This window comes from Molothrus aeneus, chromosome 10, assembly GCF_037042795.1.
Source record: "Molothrus aeneus isolate 106 chromosome 10, BPBGC_Maene_1.0, whole genome shotgun sequence".
Lineage (NCBI taxonomy): Eukaryota > Metazoa > Chordata > Aves > Passeriformes > Icteridae > Molothrus > Molothrus aeneus.
Window position 1 is genome coordinate 10,553,663 of NC_089655.1, and position 19,194 is coordinate 10,572,856.

The 19,194-nt window shown below is 45.0% G+C and overlaps 2 protein-coding genes across 3 annotated transcripts in view; both read right to left on the bottom strand.

Annotated features, from left to right (window-relative positions):
- Positions 1 to 3,737, bottom strand: part of PID1 (phosphotyrosine interaction domain containing 1) — an 85,129-nt gene extending 81,392 nt beyond the window's left edge. The window contains exon 1 of one of the 2 annotated variants that reach the window (XM_066556521.1): positions 3,651 to 3,737. In XM_066556521.1, the coding sequence (XP_066412618.1) occupies positions 3,651 to 3,680 (30 nt within the window). In that variant the 5' untranslated portion in view covers positions 3,681 to 3,737. The remainder of the gene's footprint in view (positions 1 to 3,650) is intronic. The other variant, XM_066556522.1, reaches the window with a different exon arrangement.
- Positions 3,738 to 17,727: 13,990 nt separating this feature from the next.
- DNER (delta/notch like EGF repeat containing) overlaps positions 17,728 to 19,194 on the bottom strand; it is a 108,578-nt gene continuing 107,111 nt past the window's right edge. The window contains exon 13 of the mRNA XM_066556649.1: positions 17,728 to 18,814. Within this exon, the coding sequence (XP_066412746.1) occupies positions 18,703 to 18,814 (112 nt within the window). The 3' untranslated portion in view covers positions 17,728 to 18,702. The remainder of the gene's footprint in view (positions 18,815 to 19,194) is intronic.

The following is a 19,194-nucleotide window of genomic DNA, read 5'->3' on the forward strand; positions in this document are numbered from 1 at the left end:
AAAAAATCATCATCTTCTTACCACATCAGAGACTCGCTGATCCCTGTGGTATATTCCTGCAACATCCCAGATGAATGATTTCACATGTAATTGCCTGTCCCACTAACTTTGGAGAAAACAGACGAAACTTCAATATTGCTGTAAGTGAAAGAATCATAAAAAGTGAACAGAAAGAAAAAGCAAAAGCAGGATTTGCTGTATTATATTTTCAAGAAGAAACCTCAATATCTACACTTTCTAGGTTATTCTTCTAATCCATTTAATTCAATTCTACATATCTTCCAGAAACAGAGAGGCTTCTTCATTAAATGGCAGCATAACAGGAAAAGCTTCCATCAGAGGGAAATAGAGACAGGCTGACAAAAACAAAATAAAACAAAAAACAAACCCAAATTAAAAAACAAGCTTATTCCAGCAAAGCCAGAAACCAAGGCTCTGGGAAGGGGGGCACATTTCAGCAGCAGATGAAGCTTTCAGCAGCAAATGGCCACAACAGCAGTGGGGACAAGTCCAGCTCATGCCCCAGCTCACTGTGTTCTGTAACCCAGCTGCTGATGACACTTCATTCCTATTGCATATACGTGAGCTTTGCTGCTGACCTCACTACTGGAATTGTACCATCCAGTCAATGCCAAAAACTTCAGCACAAACTATGAAACTTGACAGGACTGAGCACATTTGGAACAGGAGATTTTGCGTGAACGGCGGCAGACCAGGAATACGCAGTCTTGTCATCCTTTGAGTGGGACTGGGAAAGGAGGCCCAAGAGCAATTGAGGACCATGGCACAGTTGGTCAGAACACGACAGGAGCCTTCACACTGCGATGGCCACTGCCATTTCAGTTAAACACACACAGCTTGCCTTAGCTCTGAGGGCAGGACTGACCTGTACCAAGAGGCATCCACTTCCAAAGGCAGTTCATACTTTCCCTTACTGAACCAGGCCAAAAGAAATATTCTGAGAGATGAAAATATTTTCTTTGCCGTTTTACTTAGTACAGAGCTACACCACGGACTAACAACAGACCTGCACTCCCCCACAGCTGGGTATTGACACAAGATACATCTGTGTCAAAACTAAGTCACATACCATGCACACATTAGAACATCAAGAAAGCTGGGCCAGCTCCACACTTCCTGCACCCATACATCACCCTGATGTAAAAGACAGGGCTGTATCTGCCATTATATATCTCCTAAATATCCTGCAGTAGTGACTTGCCATAACTGTAATCCTAGAATACATTAACAGAGACCATAAGACGTCATCTACTCTACCCAGTGACCACAAACCACCCTGCTACAACCAAAATCCCACACCCAGGGCCTCACAACACTTGCTTGTCAGCCAGAGAGAGTTAGTGATGCCAAGGACAAGCAGAGGGCCCCCCTTCAACACCCCCACAGCACCAACATTTGTTTCACAGCAGTTATGTGCTGGGAGGGAGGGAGCCTGGGACAAAGAGAGCAACATAGGACACCTGAAACTAAATTAAGATGTTGAGCAGGAGGAAGAAGGGGGAAAAGATGCATTTATAGTGTGTACAAGCTCTCCTCAGGGGGCCAGGCAGCGCTGCCAGCAGTTCTGGCCAGGCTGATGATTCACAACATGTCAAGGGGAGATCAAACTACTCGAAAGAACCAGGCTTCAAGGGTTTTCTGGAGGAAAAAAAAAATCAGAGGGGTTGGGGTTATTAGATAGTTTATTGCCCATGTAACTCTAGCTCATATATATATGGATTAGGATTAAGGTTTCAGTTCAGGATCTCATCCTAGTTACACCAGCATCACTGCTTTCATTTTGTCCACAAATCGCTACATTGTTATTTAGCCCCTTGTGTGAACACAGAATTATTATGGGCTTCCTATGACTTTTCCAAGGTTTTCTCCCCATTTCAGAAGCTGGCACAAATCCAAAGCATCCTTTAATTCTGCAATTTTGAGTGCCCCTGATTTCTTTATTTTTTAGAGCATCTACAGTTATTCATGTACTTCCCCAGAAACTCCTGTTGGCAAAAAGTGCATTTCCAGGCACCCAGCATTTTGATCAACCCAGGATGCCTGGAGACTCCAGCCAGAGGCAACCAAAGTAGATTTGCACAAAGTTAGTGGCCACAGCTGAGAACTTCAGTGCTTGTGGCTCCCTTTCAAGAGCAGAGAGGAGCACAGGCTCCCCTTGCTACAGGCTTGGGTTCTGCTGCAACAGGTAAGCCCAGGGATCAATCACTTCCCCTCCTTACAGCCCTGGTTCCCCAGAGCACAGAGCCATTCCCACCCGCTCCCTAAGGCCAAACCCCTAACAGTGCACAGGATACAGCTAAACAAGGCTAAACAAGGTTACAAGCTTATTTTGCAAAACACAAACATTTGGTTCTCTTTAGCCTCGAATGCTCTTTTAGGCAGTATCAGATATTTGTCATAATAGCACCTTGTTATTTTAACAGTTCCACAAGGGGACACAAAGCCATTCTGTACAATCCAGACCAGCACAACGCTACTAACCTAGGCTTTCCTTTTCTCCTTCTCTTCCCTCACCTTCTCCTTTGTCACCAGCCACCGGGTGGAGCCTCACCTGAGGTCTGCCCCCTGCATCAGCATCTCCCCAGGGAACACCCCTCCCTCCAAAGAACCCAAGACCATTAATTCCTTCACTCAGGGCATCCTGCCACTTGTGTCTAGCTCAGAGGTTTCTGACTAACACAGGGAAAGAAATAACTAATAATATGCACACATAGTTTTACCCTGGAATCCATCAACTATGTAAGTGGTACCCCATTTCTATCCACTAAAAATCAAGCTTTTCATTGTAGAGAAAAGTATAGCTTTTTCAGACGGGGAATTATTCCCATTACTGGCTGGTGAAGATTAAAGCTCATAGATCTCTCAGCTTGGCTCTACTACCAACTCAAATCAAACTGCTGAATTTTCTGCTTGATGATCTCAAAGTAAATTCTCATTTTGAATTGCAAAAGTAGTAATAACCTTTTCTTGTCATCTGCTGTGCCCATTGATTCTTATCCGAGATATCCAATTCTCTCTCACTCGACACTTGCCCTGGAAAACTACATGAAACTGACGCAGTGGAACTACAAAGTGAGTTTTATTTCATCTCACTCTCTGCCTGTCTCGCTTTTCCCCGGACTATGCAACACGCATACAAGCCACACGAACAACGGCAGAGCCGGCACCGCACACCCGACCGCCGCCGGAGGGTGCGTCAAGGGGGTACCCCGGCGACCCTGACACATCCCGACCTCTGCGCGTGGGGGTGCCAAAGGACTCCCACGGGGCTCCGCATCCCCCGCGCCGCTCCGAGGGACCCTCCCGCTGCCGCGGGTCAGGCAGGGCCGGCCCGGGGGTGCCCCTCACCCGAGGCGGCGCCGGAGAAGCCCCCGGGCGCCGCGTCCCTCGCCGCCGCCCGCGGTCGGCACCGAACTCCGCCGGGAGCGCCGGAGCCGCCGAGCAGCGACACCCGGGATGCCGCCGGGGCAGCGGCCCCGCACTGCGTGTGCGTGCGTGTCCCGTGTCCCCGCACACCCGCCCTCCGCGCCGGCGGGGGGAGAAGTTGCCGCGAACTCCCGGTACGGGGGTGATGCTCCGCCGGTCCCGCCGCCGCCCCCCGAGGCTCGGAGCCCGGCCGGCCCCCCTACCTGCAGCCGCTCCGTGGCCGGCTGCCACATGGTGCCGCGGCCGGGAGGCGCTGCCGAGCGGGGCCGCGCGCGGCTCTCTGCGGGCGCGCGCCCCGCCCCGCCCCGCCCCGTCCCGCCCACGCGTGGGGGGCCACGCGCGGACCCGCCCGGCAGCGCCGGTCCTCGGGCACGGCACCCCCGGGCTCGGCAACCATCCCCCGGGCATGGCATCTAGCCTACCTGGGCACGGCAGCCATCCCTCAGGCACGGCATCCATCCCGCCTGGGCACGGCATCCGCCCCACCTGGGTAGGGCACCACCCGGGCACGGCATCCATTCCCTGGGCACGGTATCCCCCGGACACGGCAAACATCCCACCTGGATGCCTGTGGTGACCGGGACAGCGCCTCCCCCCAGCTGCTGCCACAGCCCGGCGTGTCCCGGCCCCTCACGGCCTCTCGGGCAGCGGTCCCGGTCTCCCCATGGCGTTCGCCGTGCGCTGCCTGGGAGGGTGCCCCCCCTCAGAGGAGCCTTCCCCATGGGACACTGCCTCACCACAGCTGAAACTTTTTCCTCCGGTTCTGCAGGTGGCTCAAGCTGCTGCCAAGCACGTAGGACGTGTAAGGGCTCTGTAAGGCCGCAGCTGCTGGCAGTGCGGGGTCACAGGGAGCCGCCAGCTGAGGGCAGGATCCCCCCTGCCCGGTCAGTGCCGGGGTGGTCCCCGAGGAGCCAGCACCAAACCAGCATCAAGGCCACATTCAGCTGTTTCATGGTGTTGGGCATCCCCCAGCACCCACAAGGACAGACACACACACTCTCTAGAGGTCTGCAGGCACTGCTCTTCCCCGAGGAGGCCAGAAATGCCAGAGAAAAGCAAAGTCTCTGCAGGTTCCAAAGCTGCACCAAGGAACATTTTTTTCCAGACACAAAAGCTGCCCCTGGCCCTCCCTGCTCACCTGAGGCTGCCTGGGTAATGCCTCATGCTTGGATGCAGGAGGATTTGTTAAAAACCCAGAGGAGCCCATGTCATACTTGTCCTGAGCATTGACCACCACATCTCACAGGCTGCAAGCCAGGCTCCAACACAATGTGGGTGTGTGACCCCGGGGACACAGGGTATCCTTTCTGTGTCAGTGTTTTGAATAGCAAGGAAAAGAAAAAGAAGGGAATTTTCTCAAAACAGGCATCAGGCTCACCTGTGGACAAACCATGACCTTTGGCAGGGCAGCTCTGCCACAGGATCCATCTCAAGGACCAACACCTTGCAGGATCTGGGTGAGGCTGGATGTGATCAGAGTAAGACTCAATGAACATGAACTTTACATGAACTTTTAGATTGTTTCTGGAAAGATTCCACCAGTTCATCCCTGGGCAGTGATGGCCTGATAAAAGCAATTCAAGTGTTGCAGCTCCATTTACTGATGCATCACCCCCTTCCTTCCCCTCCAGGAAGGGAAGCACTAATTCTGCACCAGCCTCTGGCTGAGATGCCCACTAGAACTCTTTCGAAACACCATGTCCCTGTCACACCATTGTTTGTTTCAACTGGTGCCTACACTCCTGCACGAGTGCCTACAGTCCAGCCTTTTCTAAAAGCCTCGCTCTTCCTCAAGTGAGCTCTGGAGCAGTTTCATCGACCCTTGCCATATGGATAAATCCACCCACCACCATTTCCTGAACCAGCTAGGAGCTGGCACAACCCAGGCTGTCAGCAGCAGGGCACACAAAGGAAGTTCAGGATCTGAAATTAGCAGGAAACCAACCCTGGGGCTGGAGGCTGCTTCTCTCTTGGTTTACATGACTTTTATACAAACTAAAACAATTGGGGAGGGAAATTTGCATTTGCTACAAAATGGGTGGCACGTTACGAGAACAAATGAATTACTTAATTTCAAAAAAGGATATGAAAACAAGAGAAAATGAATGCTGTAAGCTTCGGGCTTTAGTTGTATGAGAAGGCAGGAATATGCTCACATGGGGAGAAGCTCAGCTGCAAATTTTTCAAATCCAACTGTTGATTAGAAAGCAATCTGAACACCTGAGCCCCACCAGCATCCTCCACAAGCCTCACCAAGACAGCAAAGTGGCACTATGGGGACGAGAGAGCTACTGAGCCCTTCTGCTCATGTTGGTTTAGTCTCCAGGTGTGCTCTGCACCATGGGCTGTCTCAGGAAATTCAGCTGGTTTGCCTTTTTGGTCATGCCCATGACACCTCTGCAGGAAACTTGGTTTTCAGCTGGACCAGGTGCTGCTGGGGTGGTCAGGCACCAGCCAAAGCCCAGCTCAGGGAATGATTCATTAAACTTGGGTGAGTTCATGTCACAATCTCGCTAAGATTAGGTCATTTCTACCTAGACTTTCTAATATTTTAATCCAAGCATCATTCTTTATTTGGTATTTAAGCTGTTCTGCATTAGGTAGGGTCCTGCTCCAAGCCAGTCAGAGAGCTTTGACTTAAATAAATAGTGTGAATTCCTATTTCCAGGATGTACTATGTTCCAGAATGTGCCTGTAAGAAGATACAGGGGCTTTTTCTATTAATTTTCCTTTTACTGTGCCAAATTGTGGAGTTTCTCTTCTCAGAATGAGTTAAGACAATTCTTTTCAAAGACTGCAATACATTAGACAGGTTGGTCCCACTTCTCTCACTCTCCTTCCTTTCAGTGCTCACAGGATAGAAATACTGGAGCCAGGGGAGATCTTGCATTTCAAAAGGGAGTATTGGATGCATTAGGACCAATTTCACTTTTATTCAGATAGTAAATCTGAAGCATTTCCTGTGACTCCAGGATATTTTTTGTCTTTTAATGGCTTCTAGTTATTGGGTTTGTCTTCCTTTTGCACCATCTCATCCACTAATAAGGATTATTTTATTTAAGGTTTTTATAGCAACATGGCTCCTCTGCATTTGAAAAGAAAAATAAATTCTTTTGGTTTTAACTATAGCATTGCCTTTTTAATTAACTAAACTCATCCAATTGCTGATCCCATTGAATTATTTGACTTCAAAAGCTCAATTTAACTTTAGGAGCACTTATTTCTCACTGAAACACAACTAGAAGAGTCATTCAGTTATTTAAATGCTGCTTCCCCAAATATTTTGCAGACTTCGCAAGTCCTGTTTCCAAGATCCTCTTTTTGATTATGCAAGTTTACAAAGCATACAGAACTCATTAAACACATCCCTTTTTTTATTATTAATTCATTTTACCTTGTATTTGCTTTTGTAGAGTGTTTGCCTAATTAGCAAATTTAATGTTCTGTAAAGTGCTGTAATTAATAGCATACTTCCAAAATCTAAATATACTTGTTACTCTTAAACACTTTGTCAAATCACCTGAAGCAAACGTGGCTACCCTGCATAGATGGCACCAGACACCTCATCTGAGCTTTCCAATATTTCTCTGAAAAAATTTTTAGTGCCTAAGCAACCCAAAATACACTATCCAAGTAATTCAAACTGGTTTTTCTGACAACTATTACATTTTAACATTCAAGGTAACAATAAATTTATTTTTATGTAGAACTTCATCTCATGTAGATGACAAAGCTGGATAGGATGGCATGGCTTCAACTTTATGTCATATAAATATGGCAAAGGGAACACCCAAGCTGGAGATTTCCAGTTCCCATGGCAGGGTGCACACTTTGGAGTCTGGGCCTGGGGGAGCTGCAGTGAGGCATTACCTGGGGAGGACACAGTCAGGCTGGGGCTCCAGCACCACAGCCAGCCATGGGATGCAGGCAAGGGCAGCCAGGGGCAGTATCAGAGCACTGGCAGTTTGCAAACAAACACTGACAGCAGAAACCTGGGGTTTGAGGGGTCTCAATCATTTGCAGAGTTCAGAGGCTATTGAGAAACAACCTCAATGTACATGTGGTCACAGATACACCCTCTGCTGGGAGCAGCAGCATCTAAAGGTCTGGTTCTGATTCCTTGCCAGGGATCTCCTCAGGCATGGTCACTGTTAAACTAGCAGCAATTCCCAGTAAGAATGTTTCATTAAAATACTGGCAAAGTACAGACCACATTATCTTCAAAGGCCCTTGATTTCCTTTCAGTATTGTGTTTTGGTATTTTGAAAGGAAAATTTATTTACATCCCTGCTTACTGTATAATCCCTAATGTTATTTAGTAATCATTTTCATTTTGATTGTATAGGTGCATAGAGATGATTATGCAGACATGGGAGTGCAGCTCCACCAAAGGTGGTTCAGTAGAGGGCACTTCTGCTCCCAATGCATCTGCTTCATATCCCCTTTACAGGTATTTTTAAATGGCATCAGGAGACACTATAACCTGAAGCAGTGTGGTGTTAATGATTTGTGAAATTGAGGCAGCAGTAAGTATCCCAGTCAAGGGAGATAATTCAGGTGTGGATGTACCATATTCTCCCACCCATCCCCATGTGCTTCCCAGGGAAAATGAGGTCCTGATTTCCAATTTGCTGGGGAAGCTCTTGCTGGCATTCCCATAGCAACCAGGTGTCTTTAATTACCTGTGTGCTGCAGTGCTTCTGATTCCCCCTTCAGCTTTAACCACCCCACCACCTTCCCCAAGTACCAGGATAGCTACTTCCCTTCCTCTTCCAAAAGTTCAGTTTTGGAGATGGATGGACTAAATAAAAGCATGGAATATGCATTCCATGGTAGTGAAGTATTTGGCCATGTTTATGTGATATCCCCTTTTTTCTTATCACCTCTAGAGGTCTTATTTTTAAAAAGGCAGAGAGACATTTGATCTTACTTTTCCTTCATGTTGGCACTGTACTGGTCCTGCTCACAGCAGCAGAGAAAATAAAGCACCAAAGCCATGGCAGGTCAATGAGTGAGTGCAGAAGGAAGGTTGCTGCAAAGGTCTTGCATACATTTAAAGGGGCACAACACTTCTGTAAAGGACAAAATACACGATACTGAAAGGGGGAGCAAATTTTATTCTGCCTCTGCCAGGCAGCCCCTCCGCTGTCCCCTCAGGAGCCGGGGTGAGCGAGGGAAGCAGGGTTGTCAGCCTCGCAGCAAACACAGAGTTGATCTTTTGGGGATGCCAAGTCCCTCGGGCCAGCAGCACCAAGGCTGTTTTTCCCTGGCCAGCCCCGGGGACGAAAGGCCGAGTCTGTGGGCGCTGGCAGCGGCCGCGCTGCGGGGCCGCGGCCTCTGGGCTCCGTGCCTGGCGGCCCCGCGCCAGCGGGCAGCGCCAGCCGGCCTGGGGGAATTCAGGCCATGGAATCTGGGCCGCACAGGCGGCGAGAAAAGCGTGTGCAGAGAGCGGAGAGGCGGATGTGATCGGCAGCCCCCCGGCTGAGGGCACTGCAGCCATCCGGGAGCGGGGATGGGAGAGGCCCCGGCCGTGCCCAGTCCGGCTGTGGGGCCCGCTGAGGGCAGCAGGCCGGGCCAAGGGCAGCGTCCCAGAGAGGAAGGGGCACTCCGAGCAGAGAGGCAGCAAGGGGAAAGTCCCGAGAATTTCCTGCTTCCTGCAGAACCCCACCCAGGGTGTGGGGGCAGTGATGGCACGCAGGGCAGAGGAGAGGACAGGAACACGGGACAGGAGGATCAGTCGTCACCTCCCCAGGGAACGCTCTCAACCGCGTCACCGCTGGCACAGCTGCTGGCCAGACACCTCCTTGCAGGAACACTGATATTTCCCAGGCAGCCTCCAACAGCAAATCTTGCATGAACAATCTAAAGAAGCTCAAGTCCAGCTCTTAATGCACCAATTAATCTTGTAAGCAGCAGAAAATGAACGCCAGAAAATCTTTGGGTTGACACATGCCAGATGCTTACACATTTGTTCTCTCTTAGTCCAGAAAGCCTTGAAACAAGACCTGTTAAGACCCCTGTCCACCTTGTGCACCTTTGACTGTATTGTCTTTATTTTTTAATTACCCATAATGATTATTTAGTACTTATTTATCTGTGACAAAAAGAAATATGTACCTCCACAAATCTGTACAGAGATCCTGATGACCCTTACACCAATTTTACAGTGGGTTAAATCCATGGTATCTGCATAGCTCCTAATCATGACACTTTTCTGAGTTGCACAGATGTGATTCCGTGAATTGAATTCAAATTACTTCTAATTTTTAACAACATAAGAGAGAGAAGAATCATGTCTATATAGATAAGCTGGTTTTGTGACTGAAGAGACTGAAATTATAAAAATGCATGAAGAATGATAAATGATAAATAATACTGTGGGCAATTTTACATGCACTGGATATTCCCTCAGAATAAGAAAACTTAACAAGGAAAAAGTCTTTTGACAGTCTCAAATCGCAACTTTTGTTTGCAGAGCATCATTACAGCAAGAAGATTTGGCAATCTGTCATCTAGATTTCACCATTCCAGTACCCAATTTTATCCATTAAAATAGGAAGTTACCAGAAGCCACACTTCCTATTTCAGTGACACATCCCCAGCAGTTATTCATAGGCTTAGGGAGACTGGTCAGCTGTGTGGCAATCCAGGAGATGTTTCCCCTTCCCCCCCTTGAGCATGGCAACATAGAGCCCTGCTGCAACAATCCAAATTCCCTGGAAATTACTGTGCCCACAAGCATTGTTTAAGAGCTAAACCCAGGTAATTTTCAAATTACACAGCTGAGCTGTTCATGGCAGAGTGTGCAACAGCCCTGGTGTCATTTGTTTAGTGCACTCACTGTCCCCCACAGCCAACAATTGGTACCAGTAACACCCTAATGGCTGAGTATGGCCAAGCACAGAAAGGGGCAGAAAACCCAGACCACTGTAGGACAAGGGGCATGTATTCCCTATTCTGCAGTGATCACAGAGTATAAAATGGGTGAGTCAGGAAACAGAGCAGAGTTCGAGGATGAAACTATACTTCAGTTCACCCCAGTCCCAAGTAAGAAAAGGCAAACAGGTAAGCTAGAAAAGGGCTGCCCTCTTTGTCCCTAACCTGGGCACTGCACTCATTACCAGGAAGAATTTCAACATGTGCCGCTGCGTGGATGTGAGCTGATTTTCTGGCAAATACACATAAAGATTGTAAATAGAGATTTATAAATCATCCAGAAAAGCACAAGAATCACCCTCTTATGTACAATAATTTAGTGGACTTGAGTCCTTTCTAAGTTTTTGAAAACCAGTGAATGTAGACGCCTCATGAGAGTATAAGGCTGATACCATCAACATTTCACATAAGATTTTACTAAGTCTTGCAACTCAAAGAGCTCTATAAATGCAAAAATACTTCAACCCTAGAATAGACAAAATGCATAACAGAAAGTTAACAAACCTCCAAAGTCCTTCACCAATCTTATGCTTAAATTTCATCACGAACAGTGCCCAGCACAGCAATGCAGCTGGTCTCCCAGGCTTTGCTCAGCACCATGCAGAGCTTGTTCCAAGCAAAGAGCAAGAGATTGGTTACAGAGCCGGACCCGAGACAGTCGGAGGGACTCCCAGTGGATCCATCACATGAAAATGCCAATTCCATGTGGTCAGAGCAGTTTTTGTACATGTAACATATCTATAAGTAATTATGAGTTATTATGAGATGGGATTTGCATTTTTCCTTTCAAAAAGAATCATCTTTTTTAAGAGATTCAAGGGTTGTGTGTCTCTCTGGTGTCTGACAAAGAAGAATACATCCCCTTGCTGAGGGAAGGGATTTGCCAACTATTGCTACATAATATTACACAGAAAATTGCACTCATAAATCACCCTTGACACTAGAGTTTGAAGGAGAGAGATGTAAGTCAGAGACATAAACAAAAAAGAGAGAGACAATGAATTCTCAGAAATCTCAAGGCTGAGTTGCTTTTGAATGAAGACCACATTTAACTGCTAATTTAAAGTCTGATAATTCTCTGCCCACAGTTTCTGCCCTCTTTGAGAGGTACTGCCTTATGGGGAAAGAGAATATGGCTTTATTCCTCATGCAAAATCAGAGCTTCTTGAAAAATGAATGGAAAAACATGGATACTGCCAGGCCAAATGCCAGGGTAGGGCAATAGTTTTGTTGTGAATTTTGGTTTTTCTCTACAGATGGCAGTCCCCTAAAGTGAGGGTAAATTAGATAGCATTAACCAGTTTTTACAGAAATTTTGTAGTTCATTGCATGAAACTCCAAAACGTTATTAAAGTATCACCATATTTACCGTTCCATAATCTAAACCATTGAATAGTGTATTCCAAATGAAATCTTCCAAAATTCAGCAACATATATCACTAAGTAAATCACAGCTGTGAGACATTTTGATTTAAACCTGACATGTCTGTCAATACTGCTAGCTTATCACCTCGTTTTAAATCTCACATGCATTAAAGAAAAATAACCCTTCAAATCTTTCAAGGATTAAGGCATCTCCATGGAATTGTAAAATATTCTCTCCATGGAAGTGAAGTGAACAAAAGACAGAGGAAAACTGATAAACTCCACACCTAATTCAGCCCTCTAAAAATCTCCTCCTGTCTTTGTCCTTATTGCACACAGGCAAGACAGGGCACCAGGAAAGAGGGGAGCAATGTGATGAGTACTGGAGATAAAAATAACTGGTCATCATCTTTCATATGTAGAACAACCTCAAGTCCAAATTCATGGCAAGACAAAAGTGAAATGGCATAAAAGGCACATGGGAAAGCAGATCTGTCCTTAGTTACACGACATTCTGTCAGCTTTGTTTTGACAGACCTTTCTAGCAAATGCCATACAAAGGCATAACAACTGAAATAAATGTTCAAATTAAATTAATAGGAGGAACTGGTGTCATGTACAGACCACAAATAAGACACTGTGGACAGCACATTTTAGGTACAAAATCCTTGAATTAAATTATTCTGCATTATGACAAGTTACTGGCTGGTTGCCTTATTCATATGACAGATGCAACATAGCAAATCCAACAACCTCAGACTGATCTGTAGAATAAATATCAAGGCCATACACTGGGATCTACAAACAGCCTTTTCAGCAAGCTGATGCTGCTTTCTGCTCTCTGTAACCCATCCATATATCCCTCTGTTCTCACTGAGAAAGAACCATAACTGTAACATGAGTTTGCGCTCTCTCTGTCCCAATACCATATAGAAAATAAGCTTCTAGGAGGCCAAATTGCACCCACAGTGATCACATATCCAACAATTACAAATGGGGGCGAGAACAAAATACTCTGCTGACAAACTAATTGGTATGCAGCTCCTACATGCCAAAATAACCTCCATTGCATTAGGCTGTTTGCTTTTTCACAGAAGCTACATGCATTTTTGTTACCTTGTGCATCTTGTATTTGGCTTATAGGCTCAGATTCCAGGCAGATTTATGTCAGATTACTTCAAATCCATAAGTCAATAAAATACCATGGTGAAAATTGGAACAGTCACACTCATTTCCTTGAGTGGTGTTGGACTGAGATCCATGCAGAGTCACATGCAAACTTTCTCATAAGGACACATGAATGGAGTCCAAAGTTTAAGACCCTGTAGATCCAGACTGTTGTCCGTGTGTGTTCTACTCCCAGGAGATGGAAGAGAAGCCACAGCTGACCTCAGAAGAGATCTCTGTCCTGTTGTGAGGAGCTGCCTCTGACAGGAAGTAGACAAGTCCACAGGAAAAGAAACAAATCAAAAATTTATGCTGAAGGACATCTCCTTGACAAGACAGCACTGCTGCCAGAGTGATAAACAGGATCTCTCATGGTCTGTGGGATGCTAGCAAAAAGTCCAGGCTCAGCGAGATAGAGCAGATTGTTTTCCTTACACTGGTCTATTATTGAAGAAAGCACAGCAGTCCAGCTTATTTTCCTAAATTATTAACTTTGCTGCCTTTTCTGCTCAGCACATCAGATAAAGAAGTTTATTCAGTTAGCTTATTTATTTACATTCCTTTGCCAAAGATCTCACCAAACAAAGCCTATTTGATGATTTATTCTTTGCTAAAGGGGAAGCTTATTTACAATAATCATCTTATGATAAACGTCTTAAAAGGAGGATTTGAAAGTGGAATTCATAATAACAGAGAAATCTGACTTTTCCAGAGAGGTCATATTTGTTATCTATTTTGCACTGCAGAAGAAAAGAAGCCAGCTGAGCCCAGATGAAGCTGGATGTGGCATAGCTGCTTTGAAGTTTTGTTTGTTTTCACTGGTTGACCCATGTCCTGTTGGAAGGAATCACCTTCACCTACTTGGAGCCATTCCAAAACATGAGGGGGGGAAATGATAGAAAGGGTTCATATGCTGGGTCCTACAAGGGGGATTCTGCAGCACAGAAGTTGCACCAGAGGGATCAGCTCTAGTGCAAACAGCAGAGAGCCAAGAAGTGCAAAGATGATTTCTGAGGGTCGCCTCTCCAGCGACCAGCACATCAGACTGAGCAGAAGCTGAGCACATCTCACTCTGCTGGTCTTGGCAGCAATCTCCAGCATTCTCAGGTAGCAGCAGCATCTGATTGCTCAGATGCCAGTCTCTGGCTGCTCTCATCTCCCTGATGAGATGTTTAAGATGGACATAAAAGTGTCTCAAATCTGCTTTATGCCACCCCTCCTGACCCCACACAACTACAGGGTTTTGGCAGATGCTCAGCCAAAGTCTCAAGGGACAGAAGACAAACTTGCAGGGAGCAGATAGAGCAGATCAGCTCCATGTCTCTCATTTGGCATAAGCTCTCTTCTTTGCCCTTCTCTCACTGCTCCCCTGCTCATGCAGAGCATTTCCTAAGGGTAATGGATGCTGAGAGAGAAAACAAATTTTAAACAAGAATTTTGTTCATATTTTGTTTTAAAATAAAGGGTGCCTCAAAGCTGTAAGTCAGTGCACATCTCTCTCAGCAGGGTGGAAGAGAAGGTTTAAGCACACACTGGACTGCCCTGACTCCCATTTTTTATTTGGGGAACATGTCTGAACTCATTAGCTCTTGATAATACACTCATTATTTTAACTATTCATAGCAGAGCATAGCATGAGAGACTAAACTCTTCCCTGAATTTATCTGGTTTTCAGCTGCCCTTCATGACCCATGGGAGGACTATAGTTCTGCACCCCCTGTGAGGTCAGGAATACAAGAGCAGAGTTCTATACAAACAGCAATTCCAGCCCAGCTGCCCTGAGCAGCACATGAACCTCAAAAACATGGCAGCAGTGAAAAAAAACTTCCCAAAGCTGGTAACACAGCAAATGCCTCCCACAGAAACGAGGCTGGAGGCACCCAAAGGGAGGACAGGCTGGATGTGCATCAGTCTGATGCAATGTGCCTGTCTGCTCTGCTGGGTGGTTGTGTGCAACATGAGAAGGGAATCTCTGAGAAATTTTGGATGCAGAAGGATTTAGCCACATGAAGGGGAAAAGAAGTTCCCTCTGGCAACACAAGTGAGGAGTGGCTCTTCAATTCCTCTCAGTCATTCACACAGAATAATTTTCAGAGGTGTTGAGTTTATTCCTCATCAGGTGTCTATTGCTATCAAAGAAGAAACTACATATCTTCAGGAATGTCATAACTGCTCAGGCATTTCTCAGCAAAGCCCTGCTGGAGAAAAGCCATGCTGTTTCCAGAAATGAGGTTGAGACAAGATGAAAACATCAGTTCTGTGACAGAAGTGTCACAACACAAGACTTCACTAAAACAAACACTGTTTACTCCTATGGTCAGATCTTGTGTATTTTTAGATGCCCAGGGACACCAAGCCACTTTCCCCCAAAACATCACACACATTGTCTTTAAAATCCATTGTTTTCAAAGGTATTAACCACACTGAGACTTTCACTGTTTGAGGATGCACTTATTGAACTGAAGTCTCTTTTCAGCTCTCATTCCCCTCACACCAGTGTAGCATTTGGCCGCAGCTGCAGTGGAGGGAGAGCAGCAAAATGAGGTTGATGGGTTTGGAACAGGGTGTTACCCTGCCCTGACTGACAGTGCACAGGGCTATGCAGGAGCCTCAGGTCTCCTTGCAACCTCTCACCTCTTATGTGCCTTCCCACATCCCCTCCCCAGCCATGAGTGTCCCTCCAAGTTCATTGTTTAATATACTAACAAGAACAGGGTTACAGAGCTGAAAACAGTTCCTCAGCTGAGTCAGGACTGCATCTCCAGGCCTTTCACCCTCTGCCTACTTGCCCACATGAGGGATGGGGCTGGCAGTGCCCCCTTGTGACTCACAGCAGGGCCGCTGCTGCCACTGCTGGTCCCACCTGGCACAGGGACCCAGAGGGGCTCTCAGAACCCCAGGAGGGAGGGATGGTCTGCACTCAGCTGCAGAAAGGCCAGGCCCCTCACCCAGAGAGTGATTGGCACTGCCCCTGCAGTGAGAGTGGGCTGGGGACACAGCAGGCCTGGCTGGTGTGGAGACCTCATCTCCTTCCCAAGCCCATACAGAGCAACACCTTACCACTTCAGAATGCTTCAGGTGTCTGCCCATACACAGTAACATCAGGTCACTTCAGAAGGCTGCAAGCAACTGCTCTTCTTGTTCTTTAGCCCAGCCTTTTATCCCCTCCTGTTGATGCCCTGCACCTGTGTGCCCTCTGCTCCCTTTGGTGGTTGGTCAGTGCCCCTGGGCACTCCATGGCTCATTGCTGTCAGTGCTGCTCACCTGCTGCTCACAGCTGAAACCAACTGGGGATGAGACTCAGCTCAGCCCCATCCCAATCACCACAAACTGTGTGCCTACACACAAGTTTTAGAAGTTAATGTCAAGCCCAGAGACTTGTGCAGGAGGAGCTGGAGGCTGTTAGCCCATTGCTAGGGGAAGACGACATACAATTAGCCCTTTCTGCAACTGGATTATTTACAGGGGCAAAAGAAAAAAAAAAAAGAAAGAGAAAAAGAAAAAGTGTAGCATATTAACAGCAAGTGGTATTTGCTATACACATTTGTATTTGCTCCCTGTACAGAGCAAACCTCATATGGTTGGGGAAAAGGATATGAAATAACCAGTGTCCCTTGCCCACATTCATGTATGTTCTCAGGACACGATCTGGTGTACAAAGACAGTAACCAACTTGTTCTTGCAGATTCAGAGCTGGGATACAAACACAAGATGGGTCTGTTCCCTCCAGGTCTTAGGACAGCTCCATCTGGCAGGCAGTGCAGTGCCTCACAAATATCTCACAAGTGCATGCATAACATGCCATCAGAGTTCAATAAAATAAATTGGAAGGAGACAAAGTAATTTTCAGAGTACAATTCACAGGATGCACAGGATGATTTACAGCAGCTAGAGGCTTCAAGCTGACAGGAAAATAGCTCCTCACAAATTACTTATCATCCAGGTCAGTCAATTGAGAGAAATATAGGTTGGTCAAGAATTGCTGCCAAGGTGTGATTTGTATGCAGAAAGGCTGCTGCTCATTGCAACATCTCTCTTGTAAAATATGGACCATGAATATGTATGTTCCCTAAAACAACAGAGTTGCTTGTTTCCCTACTTTATATAGATTTACAAGCCAATATTTTACTGACTGAAAAGGCAAAAAATTCTGAAGAATTAATATTTCCTTTCCTTTGATTAACAAATCAATTACAACAGTGCCCCTTTTCTGCTCAAGTTACCAAACATGGTACAGGATATAGCTTGCTCTCGATTTTTCTTCCTTAAGCATTCTCAAAAGACTCCTAGAAGTCACAGTAAACAAAAGTTTCAATATATTGGTACAGCAGAAAGCTACCAATAAAAAAAACATCATCTGCCAGCCACCAGATGCAAATTTAATACTTCTGTTATAGAAAACCATGCCTGAAGAATTAATCTAGTTTAAACTTGTATCTGAGCTCCTCAGTCCTCTTTTTAATAATCACTGTCTTGGGCCACCATTGTTGAAAGCCCATAGTAGCAGATACAGGATATCAGGAAAGGTACTCTGGATTTCTCAGGAGCATTTGACATTTCTGTAATTCAGACACAGAATGGTGTTACTAACCTGCACATGCACATTCAGGACTGTGCCTTTGCTCTGGACCTACATTTATCTCACTTCTGAGAGATTACCTTGATAAAACAAACCCTTTTCCCCTTTTCAGATTAACTGCTGGAATGTCATATTTTAGCATTATTTATAGTGCATCATATGCTCACGTCCTTTCAAATTTATAGACAACACTTCAGTTTGAAATTAAGAAAAACAAAGAAACAGCTGCAATCTTCACTGGTTAACTTTTATTCAGTATTTTCTGAAATAAGCAAGAATTTAAGACGCCCATAAGCGATCAAATACAGCCACAAAAACCCCATACTGATCCTAAATAAGAAGCACTATGAGAAATACACAATATTTCATGAAACAATACTGTACATCAACAACCTTTAGGAAACAAACAATTCAAACCATATGCTTAGTTTACTCACAATATAAAAAAACTTTAACCTTTAAAGAAAAATATAGATTCAGTCCAATTGTAGGATCCAATCCCATATCCAGTGAATTCAATGGAAGTTTTCTCATTGATTTCAATGTTTAAAGGATCATGCCCTTACTTTGCCTCAAGAGGCACTTTAATTATTATACAAGGCCTAGCCTGAATAACTATTACAAAAATGTCAAACATCAACTCAAGAGTATGTTTTAGCAACTTTCAGGAAATAATGGAGGAATAGGTTATCTATCCATGCATGGAATAAGGCAAAAGCTAATTCATTCAGATTAGGAATAATAATTTTTACTAGTTTCTTTTTCACAACACAAACATTTTAGACTTTTTTAATTAATGGATATATTATATATCATATTATGCTTCACATTTTTCCTACCTCTACTGAGAAAGCTGGCACTGACATTTCATAAAGAACTCCTCATTAATTATTGTTTTCTGTTCTGTAACAACCACAAGAAACTCATCTGGGTTTAGTAATAGTGTCTACCAAGAAAAAAGCACACACTATCATAAGCTTATAATTTATAGAGCTCAAGGTACATTAAAATGTAAATCATGAAGTTCACAAATTCTGTTTTAAAATATTTTTCCAAACTAAAAGCTGCAGAAAATTGGTTCTTAAATATTCTACAGAAAATTCTGAAGCATCTAATGATTTAAATTACTTATGCTTTCTTCTTAAAAATATTTAAATTAGGTTAGTAGCCCATCCTTTTGAAAAATAATCCAAAAAAGATACACTAGATTACAAATCTTTTGTCTTAATCAGTGTAACCAAAGGTTTGTCATCTGGGCTGTAATCTTCATAAGCAATGGGGGTTGCATCATACATTGCAGGTCGGGATTTCTTGCCAAACCTGGAAACAAAAGAAAACTTTCAGTGACAAACAGAAACATGAATGAGTCCAAAGCAACAACGCAGTGAGTTATGGCCTGAGATCAGAAACAAAGTCAGACAGCTTAGATAAACTCTATATAACAAAAGAAATCACAGGAAAATGAGGCAAAAATGGTCAAGTATTTTTTCTTATTGACCTGATGCAGAGAAAACAGTACAGTACAGAAATCACAGAAACAGAATTATTTATTTAGTCATCAAGACTAAGGATTTTTATGCTCTTATAACTATATTAAGCATATATTAATTTACATTGTGTACACTGGAAAGTAAAATCCAGAAAATTCAGATTTTGAGGATAATATTTAGACCAAACCAAAATTAACTTGATTTTCTTCC